The sequence below is a fragment of the Canis aureus genome, chromosome 15 (genome assembly GCF_053574225.1).
Source record: "Canis aureus isolate CA01 chromosome 15, VMU_Caureus_v.1.0, whole genome shotgun sequence".
NCBI classification, from domain to species: domain Eukaryota; kingdom Metazoa; phylum Chordata; class Mammalia; order Carnivora; family Canidae; genus Canis; species Canis aureus.
Genome location: NC_135625.1, coordinates 48,703,764 through 48,715,078, shown reverse-complemented (window position 1 = coordinate 48,715,078; position 11,315 = coordinate 48,703,764). Strand labels below are relative to the sequence as shown.

Below are 11,315 nucleotides of genomic sequence, written 5' to 3'. Positions count from 1 at the left end.
CACACACAGCCCAGCATACACACATGCACACCCCAACACGCACATGCCTCAGCACACACACACACACACACACACCAGCACACATACATTCAGAGCCCACTGCCGCGGCTCCCCCTCACACACTAGCTGCACATCCCATAATACCTAGTTGGGCAGATATTAGCCTCTTGGCGTGTTTACTGTCCAACAGAAGCTACGTGAAATGGTTGCTGAGTCCCTGATCTTACATCTGAGGCTGCTTTCCTGACAGCATCACTGACGCTGCGCCCACTTACCGCTTTCTGTCTCCTGCAGGATTATGGCGGGTACCTGAGCACCTACATCCTCCCGGCAAAGGGTGAAAATCAGGCTCAGGTTTTCACCTGTGGCTCTGCTCTCTCTCCAATCACGGACTTCAAGCTGTACGGTAATGATCTTGACTCCAAAGGCTGGGCCCCCTGCCTCCCCCACCCCCGACCCATGTTCCCACCTGCTGCCCTTGCTCCATGCACCCCCTTCCCACAGGGGAAGCCATTGGGGCAGGGGAGGGAGGGTTTCAGGTCACGTGTCTGATGAAAGCGGCCAACCACCAATGTCCGCAAGTCACATTCCTGACCCACGAGACCAGGAGCTAGACACTGGCCTGGGGTCCTCACAGGGCCAGAAGAGCCTCGGTGTGTGCGGGTAGGGGTTAAGTGAGGAAGGGTGGAGTGGCTGAGGGGGCCGCCGCTTGGCAGAAATCGGGTGGCGACCTGGCCGGCGCCTTGCCTTCCTAACGGGCAAGAGTCAGCGACCAGGGCCAGGGTATCAGGATGGCTTGCTGTAGGGACCAGATGGGCAGGCCTCCCAGGTGTGGGAACCGGGCCTCCGCCAGGCCCCACCATGGCTCTACCATCACGGTTTTGGGATTGGAGGCTCCCTACCTTCTCCTGGAGCTGGCTAGCTCTTTTTCTCTAAATGTGAATGGTTTTGTGACATTTGTGCTTTTCTGAAAATATGTGGTGAGGTGTTCCTTGTGGGCTCTGAGAACTGGCTTTCAGGTCGAGGTTATGGGGAGGCCAGGCTGTGAACCCCAGCTATGCTGCACAAAACAGACTGACTGATAGGATCAGAGGTCGAGGCTTCTTGCTGCCAGTCTGCTAAGCCCTGCTGCAGGCCTACAAGTACCACGGCCCTGGCCACACATCCCCCCATGCCCACGTGCCCCATCTCTGCACCTGGGGCCCCGTGGGGTCCAGCAGCCCTCAGCCCGCCAGCTCCTACAGACTTTTACAGAGAGCCCTGATGCAAACTCAACTGATAGTCCTTATAGGACTATAGAACTCTCTTCATTCAAAATGTTCATAATTTAAAATTAATTTCCCCATGGGAATACATGTAGCATGGTTCAGATTTTTTAAATTCAGTGAGACTTTCTTAATCTTTTCAATCATGCTATTTCAGATTTGCCTGATTTGAATGCACATAAATGTACCAGCCTACACCTTGATTGGTCACAGAGTCCCAGACAGGGAAATCCTCCACTGTGTCTTCCCCTTAATTAAGGATGTCCCTACCATTTGCAGAAGGCTTCTGAGCTCCTTCCTTCCTGACTTCCCTGACAGGGCAGACGCCAGGTCCTCACCCAGAACCTGCACCTAGAGCCAGGGCTTTGACTAGAAGAGGGCATGCCTGGCTTTTAAAATTAAAAAAAAAAAAGGAAAAAACAAAAACAAAATCTGCTTGCTTTGTAGGATTTGTTGCCTTTCCTATATGTTGAAACAAAGCAGGGGGGAAGGGGGGATAAATCCTGTTTATTGAGGATTCAGATTTTCAGATTGTTTCACTTGATTGAGGTTTCACTGTACAGCTCAAAGCCCACCCACCAGCTCTAGCATATTTTTGTGTTACGCTGGTGCCGTCTGATGACCTGGGGAAGGACCTGCAGGTTGAGGGGTTTGTCCTGCGAGTGAGCCCCCCACCCTGTGCCAGGGGCGCCCCCTGTGGCTAGCGGCTCTGTACTGACCTATACCGGTAACCCGGCCTTCCTCTGCTTGTGTCCAGCGTCTGCGTTTTCTGAGAGGTACTTGGGCCTCCATGGACTTGACAACAGAGCATATGAGGTATGTTGGGGCGCCCCTGCTGCCCCACGGAACTGGATGACATCGGTCCTGCCCCCTGACCCAGCTCCGGGACCTACACTCCCTCCCTGGCCCCACTGCCCTCTCCCTCTCTCTCCCCCGCAACCACCAAAGTCACTTGGAGAAAACCTTCCACCAGGCTGTGAGCTGAGGGGACCAGAGCCTCTCTGGGGCCCATCTGGGTCCCCTTTCTGGCACCTAAGGGGCAAAGAGGGGAGTTAGGAACATCTTGGGATAGACAGAGGATCTGTCCCAGGGCCCACAGTCGTTGGGCATGGATGACTGCTGGTCCCCTTCCCCAAGGCTGGTTCTACTTTGGGAAAATAAGCCATTGATTGGGGGACAGAAAGTGCCCTGATGCCAACTGCCATGTCATAGCAGGTGGCATCGTAGCATTGAAATGACTTGGCACAGTGTCACATGGAGTGTTTCTTCGGTGGCTGCGGGGCAGGGGCCACTGAGGCTCTGAGACGTGCCATGTGTTTCCCTCCCATGGCAAGCCCCCAGTTGTCTTGAGGGGGACAGTCCCCCCTGGGGACTGTTGCCACTGTCCCCAGGACACCCAGCTACCTTCTCAGTCAGGGTCCAGTGCACTCACCCGCGGCAGAGAGGCCCCCTAGCTGTGTCCCCTTGTCCCCACATATGCAGATGACGAAGGTGGCCCATCGAGTGTCAGCACTAGAAGAACAGCAGTTTCTGATCATCCACGCAACCGCGGACGGTAAGGACCACCACCGTTAATGCACAGCGTCACCTTGATGGTGTGAATGGCTCTAACCAGTACTTCCCTCTTTTTTTGTTTGTTTTTTTTTTTGACAGAAAAAATCCATTTCCAGCACACAGCAGAACTCATTACACAACTAATTAAGGGGAAGGCTAACTACAGCTTACAGGTACAGTATTTGCACATCTCCCCTGCTCCACGCCTGGAGAGAGATGTCCTTTTCATGGAAAAAGAACTGATTGGTATTCAGTTCATCCCAATTCTGCAGACACACCTGTGTTCCAGTTGTAGAGGCGGGCAGGGGTGCATCAGGCCAGACGAATCTGCACAGGCTTATTTTCTCTAGTAATTGGTGGTTGTCGGGTTCTGCGTTCGAGCCATGTGCAAACCCCTTTATAACTCCACCACTAACCCCCGGCCCCCACTCCAGGCAACGAGCAAGGCCAACACGACCAGCACAACGCCACAGTGAGGCTGGTGGTGTAACCTGGCGGTGAGGACGGGGGCTGTTGCTCCAGTGTTGATAAGAGCAGCACTCTGGGAGGCGTTGGGGGCTTTACAAGTGCAAGTCCTGAGCCTTCTCCACTAGTCTCCCTCTGGATAGCACCACACATTCACTAAATTCTGGCAGAATGTTCCAGAATCATCTGTGGCTGAGCAGCAGTTAGAGTGCTACTCTTCTCATGAAACCACCTCACAGCCCTGTTTTCACTGGCATCAGGAACCGACCCAGCGCCTCACGTCTGGGATCCTTGTAGCGATGCACAATGCTGCTTCTAGAAACAACCTCCATTTCCTTCCCCGGCCACAGGTTCCTTTGGCAAAACACACGTGACCCCAATGGTCTCTTCGGGTCTAGAGACCAATGGGAGGTTTCCTTCATAGGCACACGTCCCCCCGACAGGGCCAGCCTTGGCACTGACTGCTGCCCACCTTCTGTCTCTGAGCTCCTGGCCTGTTGGAGGGTCACGTGCGGGCTGGGCCAGTCTGGGAGAGTCTCCTGCCAGGAGGCAGTTTGGCCTGAGCGTTGATGAATGGGGAAGGAAGGACTTAGCATGTCACCTTTGAGCTTGCTTCTGAAAGCCTTGACTCATGTTCGACAGTTGCCATGGTTTTGTTAGCTACGTGTTAGGCATGTCATGGGTTAAAAGGCAAACTTCCATGTGCTAATGTGGATCCCTCCCCAAGGCATAGACCAAGCTACATCAGCAAGATGTTGAGCAGTATGCATTGTAGGCCACACCGGAGACAAGGAAGGGGGCCATAGCCCAGTGCCAGGCTTGCAGGCACAGCAAATGTCTTCACAGATTCTCAGTGAATGTGGATCAGGGATCAAGTCCAGCAAAGGGCAGAGAGACTGGGGATCTAGACTGGAAAAGACATACATCCTACCTGGTGTCCTTTTGTGGGGTAGACGTTTTTCTAAGTAACAGCTCCGTCATTGATAAATAAAATAAGGGTGAACGCCATCCTCTAAAGATATAGAGGAAGACAGTCTTCAAAATACAGGAGGCAGCCTGGTATCATGGTGAGAACATGGGCTTCCGGGTCAGTTAGACTTGTCGTGAGTCCCTGCCGGCACAGGTACCTGTGTGTGGAAATGTGTGGCACCTCCAGGGGCCAGGGGGATCCGTCCTTACATGTGGTGGTCGTGTGCCACCATCCTTTAAGCCCTCCCCATGTCCTGGCCTTATTCTAAACACTTCACAGGGAGTCTATCATTGAAACCTCACAAAACTTTATGAGCTGGATTCTATTATGATGATCGTCTCCACTTGACACACCTGGAAAAACTGGGGCTCGGGGAAGCTACCTGCCCACGGTTACAGGGTGAGCCAAACGCGGGTGCAGGGTGTGGAGATAACACAGAATTCTTCCCAGGTCTTTGGGGATCCTGATCCCTGGAGCCTGGGGCAGGAGCCTCCATGGTCCTCGAGTGCGTGTCCATCCATGCTGCCAGTCCAAACCAGCAGATCCAGGCTGTATACAGTCTGTCGAACAAAGTGTTCTCTAACTTACTGAACCCAGAGAAGAAGGTGCTGACGCCTGCATCGCCGTGGTTTAGAAAATTCACTTTGTAGGCTACCCCGGAGCCGTGTGCAGGGCCCTGGCCGTGCTGGGTTCATGTCTTATGAGCATCCCCGGGGCCCACGGGGGACCCCACCCGTGAGTAAACTTTCCCTGCCTTCCCCACAGATCTACCCAGACGAAAGCCATTACTTTCACAGTGCCTCCCTCCACCAGCACCTGTACCGATCCATCATCAACTTCTTCGTGGAATGCTTCCGGATTCAGGACAAACTCCCCATGGCCACAGCAAAAGAAGAAGAGGAGGAGGACTGAGCACCACGGGGCTCCTCCTGGAACAGTGTGTAGCCGGGACCCCGCCTCCCCGGCCCACAGGGGCTGGCTGGGGCGGGGGCAAGAAGTGTGACTTCCATAGCATGTGTGTCTCGCGTCCCAAAGGCGGCTTTGCTTCGGAAAACAGCTCCTTCCCGGGCCGAGACGCGTCATCGCTCACGGGGGGCTCCCATGCGCCCGGAGCCACTGCAGCATCACCCTCTTCTGGTCCCAGAGTGACTGGTGCATCCCACGGCCCCTCCCCAAGAAACAGAGCAAAGGATGGACGGCAGTGAAGAAATTGGCCCTCAAACCCAAGCTATCGTGCAGTAGCGTTAAGACCCACCCTCACTAGTGTGCGTGCCCACATCAGCAGCATCCGTCCTGTCCGATATAACCACACCATGGAAACAACTATAGCACAATTATTTTAACACTACTTGGTCATAGATCAGCTTGCTCCTTTCTGTAATTAGGAGACTCAGCATTTCAAGGGGCTGTACAAAGTATTACTGTAGCTATGCTAATGGTTAACCTTATGGAATTAATTCGTATTTTTCTATGGTTTTTATCTGACACTGTCTCTGGTCACGGGGTTGTTTCACTGTGCTTGCCTTCTTTCTTGCTTTCTTGCTTTCTCCTTCTTCTTTTCTGTTTCTTTTTGGCTTTGTGTTCTTTGGTCAGTGTGTAGGCTTTGCACTTGTTTGGATAAAGAAACGGATCAGAAGGAACTAACTGCTCTCTCCTCAAGATTGTCTTGAGACTTTGTGGAGAAATTTCAAAAAAACTGAAGGGAAAAAATCATCTAATAGCATTCACTAAAAAAAAAAAAACAAAAACAAAAACAAAAGAAAGGAAAAACAAGAAAATGCATAAATAAAACGTCTTTCCCACAAAGCTGCATTAGGATTTGGCTTATATTCACAAGATTTACCTATGTCCTGGAGCCCATCCACTCCCCACTTGATAAGTTGTTGAGGCTTTTCAGATGGCGTTTGGTTAAAGAAATGTAAAAAGACAAGGAGTTGACTCCATCCCTGAGTCTGTAGCGTGATCGGGGGACAGGCGTCCTGTCGTCCCGGGACACAGGTGCATGCGGTTGCCTGGCACCCTGGGGATGGTGAAGTGGCCTCAGCACCTCCTGCGCGCAGCCTCTGGCCCAATGAACAGCCACCCCTGGTGTGTATTTCATTTTGTTGTACATAAAGACAGGACTGGCGCTGCCGTCCACCAGCCCCCACCATGCCGCCTGCATGCCGACCCCCTGTGGCTGACCCGCACTCTCCACAAGTGCTAGTCTGAGACACATCCATCACTGCTGTTTCCTTTGGAGCTTGTTGACAACCTGAACGTCAGTACTGATGTCTCCAGCTTCCGGTCCTGCTGGGGGGTCCTTGACATCCTGTCAGCAAAGAAGATTTGTCCGTGTCGCTTTTTGGTGTTTGGGGGTTCGGGTTTCATCTCCATGAGTTCTGGATGTCAGCTGCAGCTGGTGTGATTGGAAGGTCTCCAGTGCAGGATTTCTCCAGGCGAGACATCGCCATTTCTGGAAAGGACCAACGCATGAGCCACGGGAGCAACTCTGAATGCTACGCAATCATGCTTTCGCTGTTTCGATGGGCTTGACCGAATGCAAAGCCAACTAGGTCTGACGGGGGAAGCCTGCTCCAGCCACAGGACCTGGCAGGGTGGAAGTGAGAATGTGGCATGGTAGCGTTTGTTCATCCATGGAATAAAACATTATTTTACCACTCGGATAGCTCTTTTCTTGCTTACCCTCCACCACCCCTCCTTAGAAAGTGTGCAGAGCTTTGCTAAGGTACCTACTGAGCCCTCACCAAGACAGATGCACATCCCCCAGAGCCTGATGTGCAGCAAACACAAGCCGTATCCAGGGCCGGGGCATCGATGGTAAGAAGGGTGGGACCCATGATGTATATCAAAGTCCCAAATCAATCAGAGAAAGTGGGTTTGGGCTGAGTCTTTTGGGTTTTAGGGCAAAGACACAGAGATATCCGATAACAGTAATGGTAACGTTGGCGCTCTGTTGAGTCTGAACCATTGCCCCCCTGGAAAACTTGAGAAAAATGTCCAGGTGTGGGGATTGTTCTGCGGCATCTACTAAGATCTGGGCTGCCACCATCCCAGAGGTGTGGGGAGCAGGCTTTCTCCACACAAGCCTGAAAACACACCCATCTCCCTTCTGCCTCACCTGTAATGGAAACCTCTAATGGGCAGTCCCAGAATGATGATTTCGTGGAAGGCTGATTGCCTTCGGGAAGCTGCTGTGAAAATCCCAGTGTCACACAGAAGCTAGACGGGCATTCCAGAGACTCCGCCAGCCCCCTCTGTTAGCACATCATGGGAGCTCCTAGGATAATCACCGGGGAGCTAGGGAAGCCTGGTGGGAGACGGATGTGCAGACAGGAATGTCCAGGACATATATAAACGCTGAGCTCGGACCCACCAGCCACAGTTGCCAGCCGGGAAGCCAGGCCACAGTCCGCAGCTGTCAGCCCCAAACGGCCAGACTTGGTCAGTAACTGGCAGCTGCCCTGGCTCTCCCCACCTGCCACTTAGGAGCAGCAGGAGAGCCACGCACATTCCCCGGACCCACCCACCCCATAGGGACCTGCTTCCAGTTGGCCCTCCGTGTCCCTGGGGCTCATCCCCCCTCCCCTCCCCGGGCTCCAGCCACCCCTGGACCAGCGGCCCCCACTTGCTTTCCCCCAGGTGGTGGTGCCTTACTCTGCTTGGGCTGCCATCACAGAACACCACAGACTGGATACTTCTGCATCAGAAATGTAGTTCTCACGGCTCTGGAGGCTGGGAGTCCGAGATGGAGGCGCTGGCCCCTGGATTCCCAGCCAGGGCTGTCCTCCTGGCTCACGGACAGCTGCCCTCTCCGGCAGGGGCAGGGGTGTGGGAGGGCACTCTCTCTTCCTATGGGGGCACTAACCCCTGCATGGGTTCCCCATCCTAATGACCTCATCTAAACCTACCTCCCAACTAACCTACCTCGTAAACCACCACATTGGGAGTGAGATTTGGGGAGCACACCCTCAGTCCCTGGCGGGTGGTCCTGTTTCCTTTCTTGCTGGCAGAAAGTAGGTATTGGAGAGGAGTTGCCCAGGGGTGGTGGGGCCCCTGGGATCAGGAGGATGGAAGGAGGAGAAGGTGGGGAGACAGCGGGGGGTGGGGGGGGAGATGAGGGAGGAGGGAGGGAGGAGGTGGGAGGAGGGAGGGAGGGAGGGCAGGGGCCTCCCAGAGGGTCCAGATGGGCCCTTCTGCAAACCACAAGCCGCACAACTGCCATTCGCCATCAGCATCTCATCAGATGTGGGGACCTAAAGCCGAGGAGACAGGGAGCCACCCCCAAACCCAGGGGCAGGCAGTGCTGCCCTGTGTGCCTCTTCCCGTGCTGGGTTTTCTGCAGGGATCAGCTCTGAGGGCCAGGCCTCCAGGCCTCTAGGAGGCTCTGGGGCGTCTGCCTCACCAGCTTAGGAGTCCCAAGCCTCCGGCCAATATGGAGCCAGACTCAGGGGAAATGGGTGTGGATGTTTAGGCTCCAGACAAATGGCCAGTCCACAGATGCTCCCAACTCCTGTGCACTTCACTGAAGTTTCAGGGAAACTGAAATGCAAGCACGAAGTGGCTGCTCCCCCAGCTCCGCCCTGGGAGGCTGCGGTAAACACCCTGCCTCCACGTCCCCCCCGCACCCCGTTCCCTGAGGTCCAGGCAGACACTGCCCATGAGGTGGCTCCCACGTGCCAGTGTGAGCGCCCTCACTGTCAGGGCCCAGAGACCTGTAACTGGCACTGCGAAGTGTGTGTCAGGGCGGGTCATCCAAGACAACCAAGCCTTTGCACGGGTCAGCTGCAGAGGAGTGCGTGGCCGCTCACCTCAGACAGCAAGGACCACAGTCATAACAGTGACCATTTACCGACAGCTTGCCGTGTTCCGGGCCCCATTTCACGTGGATTCACACGCCGTCTTCACACAACTAACACATTAATCCACAACATCCTATGATGTTCCATTCTTACCTACATTTTGCAGAGCGGGAAAGAAAAGGAGCAGAGAGGTGGAGACAGCAGCACAGCATGAGGGAAGGGCAGGTGTGCCACCACTGAGCTCCCCTCCCCGCGTCCTAGGCCAGGGGTCGTCTGGGTCTGGGCACACGTGACCTGTGACCTGTAGTGACTCCCGTGCATTTGAATGATAGGTTTGGTTTGAGTCTTGGTCTTACCGCCTGGTTTGTTTTGGGGGAAAGAGAACAGGGGAGGTCCTCTGCCCAGGTGCCTAGAGGGAAAGCGACTGAGAGGCTCTAACTCTGAAAGGAGCTCAAGTGGCAGCCGACGGGGCCCCCCATCTCCTGAGAGAGAGGCAGGTGAGGAGCTCGGGAGCTGGGGAGGCCCGGTAACTCCTCCATGGGGCCTGGGGCCACCCTGGCAGCCCCGCCTCTACAGCCTGCGTTCTGCAGACCAACACGGCCAGACCCAGGGCCACGAAGGGCCCCGGAGGGGAGGCTCCGGCCTGGATGTCTGCACAGGCAACACACACAAGCGGGGAGGGCGCTGGAGCCGCCCGGTCCACGGGAGCTCGGGTCCCAGCGCCCGGGTCGGGCTGCCTCCCACACACCCTGGGCGGGTGTTCTCAGAAGGCAAACGTACTGAATTAAGAGGGCAATGGGCAAAGCCCGTGACACACAAATCACTTTCATCCAGGAGACCCCAGGGGAACTTGGTCAGGGAGATTTCACTGCCAGTATTCCTTACAGGTGGGAGCACATTTTTAAAATAAAAATATAGATGAAGCAAATCCGTTGACTAAGAAAGAAACAGACCCAATAATGTCTCCCAATTTTGCTTTGAACACAAGAAGACTGTTGGAGTTTAATGGTTCAGGTTATATTAAAAGATGTATGGTTTCTAGGGGTGCCTGGTGGCTCAGTTGGCTAAGCGTCTGCCTTTGGCTTGGGTCATGATTCTGGGGTCCTGGGATCAAGTCCCCACGTTGGGCTCCCCACTCAGCAGGGAGCCTGCTTCTCCCTCTCCCTCTGCTACTCCCCCTGCTTGTGCACTCTTTCTCTGTCAAATAAATAAAATCTCATTTTTTTAAAAAAAGAGAGAGAGACGTGTGTGGTTTCTAAATAACCATTTTTACAGAAATCTTAACTATTGTGGAAAAGTCAGAATGCTGATTTGCTGAATAAGCTGTTCATGTGCTCAAAGAAGGAAGAGAGCCCGTCGAACAGAATATAGATGACCGTATTGGAGGTGTGTGGTCAGCCGAGTCTCCACAAGACAACTGTTAGAAGTGCCGCTCTGTGGTGTCTGCTGATGCCTGTGGTGTAAACACTTCTGCAACATCAGAGGGTCAACTTGACATCCCTGAAAGCGGAGTTGGGCAGTGATGTGAGACAGTCCTCCTTGCAACACCTTCTGTTAGGACCAGTGGGCTTCTCTGGCCATGGAGGGCAGAGGCTTCTGGCCAGAAGCCTCAGGTGCGGCCCCGAAAGCAGATCACCAGCCGTGGTGAAGCTCTGTGCAGGCTGCCGCAGGAACATCGAGGGGCTTCTGCAGGTTCCTGGCAGGCCTCAACAGATTGCCGGGTGGTGCAAGGGGCCTGTGGCCTCCACTATCCCCTGAGCCCTAGGCAACATCTCCCACGTCCATCAGGGGTTCGCACATGAAGCTCAAGGTCTTTATGACCCTAATGACAAGCACAAGTGTGGGCTCAACGTCACATAATCGAGCCCAAGCAAGAGGCCAGTGTGAATCTGACTGGTCATGACAAGCAGACGCAGCAGAAACTTGCAGTTTTCCTGCCCGGGCCTGTGGCCCCAGCTCTGGGTCTGCAGCGCATCCCCCCACCGAGCCTCCCATGACACCAGCAAGTCATGATGCTTGTTTTACCTACAAATTGCTTTCCACATCATCTTGTTCCTCTGGCCAGACCTTGTGCACCAAAACCAGGGTTTTCCGTAGTTCTCACAGAGCAAAGGGAAGAGCAGAGGCTCGCCTGCTTCGTCCCATGTTACGTCAGTGCCTCACCAAGCCACGCCCCAGACACAAGGGGACTGCTGACAAGTAGCCAGAAATGTGACAGCTAATTGCTACATTTGGTGATTTACTCATTTTCCTTAATAC

At 54.3% G+C, this 11,315-nt stretch overlaps 1 protein-coding gene across 4 annotated transcripts in view; it reads left to right on the top strand.

Annotated features, from left to right (window-relative positions):
* DPP6 (dipeptidyl peptidase like 6) overlaps positions 1-6,920 on the top strand; it is an 823,115-nt gene extending 816,195 nt beyond the window's left edge. For 3 of the 4 annotated variants that reach the window (XM_077849559.1, XM_077849556.1, XM_077849558.1), the window contains exons 22-26: positions 295-406; positions 2,023-2,081; positions 2,748-2,820; positions 2,919-2,992; positions 5,020-6,920. In XM_077849559.1, the coding sequence (XP_077705685.1) occupies positions 295-406; positions 2,023-2,081; positions 2,748-2,820; positions 2,919-2,992; positions 5,020-5,166 (465 nt within the window). In that variant the 3' untranslated portion in view covers positions 5,167-6,920. The remainder of the gene's footprint in view (positions 1-294; positions 407-2,022; positions 2,082-2,747; positions 2,821-2,918; positions 2,993-5,019) is intronic. The other variant, XM_077849557.1, reaches the window with a different exon arrangement.
* Positions 6,921-11,315: the final 4,395 nt, after the last annotated feature.